Raw genomic sequence first — 1,277 nt, forward strand, 5'->3', positions numbered from 1 at the left:
TGGGGAACCACTGTGTTAATTACCCTTTATATCCCCTTACTCTTTGTAGAAACAGATATTAGTTTGGGAAAGCAGCTGAGTGAACTGGAGGGACTCTAACCTGTTCTTGGGAATAGCAGAATGTGTTGTCACGTTGGTCTCAGTTCACTCCACATGCAAGGCAAAGGCACAGATGAATAAAGTCGGATGTTGAGAGCATTGCCAGGACAGTGTCAGCTGTGTTCCTCAGCCAGACACAGCACAATATATTGCAAAACATCAGAATGACAACTGAAAGCAAAGCAATTACTTGTGCTGACCACTCACAGCTGAGTCTGAGAGCCACTCAAGCCGAAAAAGAAATATATCTGTCTTTTGTTCAGTGTGCTTTACACTTAGAATGGCTGTCTTCCCTCCTGCTCCTGCTTTTCATTCTTGGAATAGAGGCAGTCACATGACCCAGTCGCATGCAGGGAGAGAAAAGACAGAAAAAGGACCAGAAGACAGACAAGTAGATATGAGCCGCAGCCCCCTTCTTACCTCCTCCACATGACTCGGAGCACTTGGTGAACCCCTCATACTCCCAGTCATACAGCTCGTCCAGATCCTGCAGGCCACCGAAGAGCCCAGCTGCCTCATCTGGGTTAAACTCAGGAATCTCCCCGTTGCACGGTCCTGCATAACAGGTGCGCTGGGATGCTGGCTTGGGCCCTTCACACTCATCAGCAGGCAGGTCAGCCACGGACTGAGAGAAAGACAGGAGCACCTGGCACCTGACTATTCGCACCTGGGTCCCCACGCCACAGGTAACCGTGCAGGCTGACCAGGCCTCTGGGATGAACCTGCAGTCGGCGAGCAAACAAGAAGACAGGATGAGAAGCCCCAGGCAGGAGACCACGGGGGTGGAGAGGGGCGCCATCCCACCTGCCTCCACTGCCCTGAGCTGTCCCAGGAGGTGCTCAGGCTCTGCCACTCTGTCCTGTCATGGCGCTTTAGTTTAGTTCATGAGCTCATTTGCCACCGTTTCTGGATTGCCTGCTTTGTGAGTATCATATGAACCCCCAACTGTAAGACATTCCAGCCAGAGACCACCTGCTTACTCCCCACTTTCGCACCCACAGTGGTAGCTCTTCAGAGCAGGGAATTGGTGGTTTCTTCTCTGTGCTCTAAATCTCAGCACTTGTGCTGCTTGCAAGATGCTAGCTATTCTTATAGCAGACTAATACCGATACCAAAAACTATAACAAAATAAGCTCTTGGAGATATTTAAGGAAGTATTTGGAAGTTTTTTTTTTTTT

The 1,277-nt window shown here is 49.9% G+C and overlaps 1 protein-coding gene across 1 annotated transcript in view; it reads right to left on the reverse strand.

Moving 5' to 3' along the window:
• Positions 1 to 962, reverse strand: part of LOC103595787 (ADAMTS-like protein 1) — a gene marked incomplete at its 3' end in the record, with an annotated part of 87,871 nt that extends 86,909 nt beyond the window's left edge. The window contains exon 1 of the mRNA XM_008579267.1: positions 520 to 962. Within this exon, the coding sequence (XP_008577489.1) occupies positions 520 to 898 (379 nt within the window). The remainder of the gene's footprint in view (positions 1 to 519) is intronic.
• Positions 963 to 1,277: the final 315 nt, after the last annotated feature.

Source organism: Galeopterus variegatus, unplaced genomic scaffold (genome assembly GCF_000696425.1).
Source record: "Galeopterus variegatus unplaced genomic scaffold, G_variegatus-3.0.2 Scaffold1845, whole genome shotgun sequence".
Classification (NCBI taxonomy): Eukaryota; Metazoa; Chordata; class Mammalia; order Dermoptera; family Cynocephalidae; genus Galeopterus; species Galeopterus variegatus.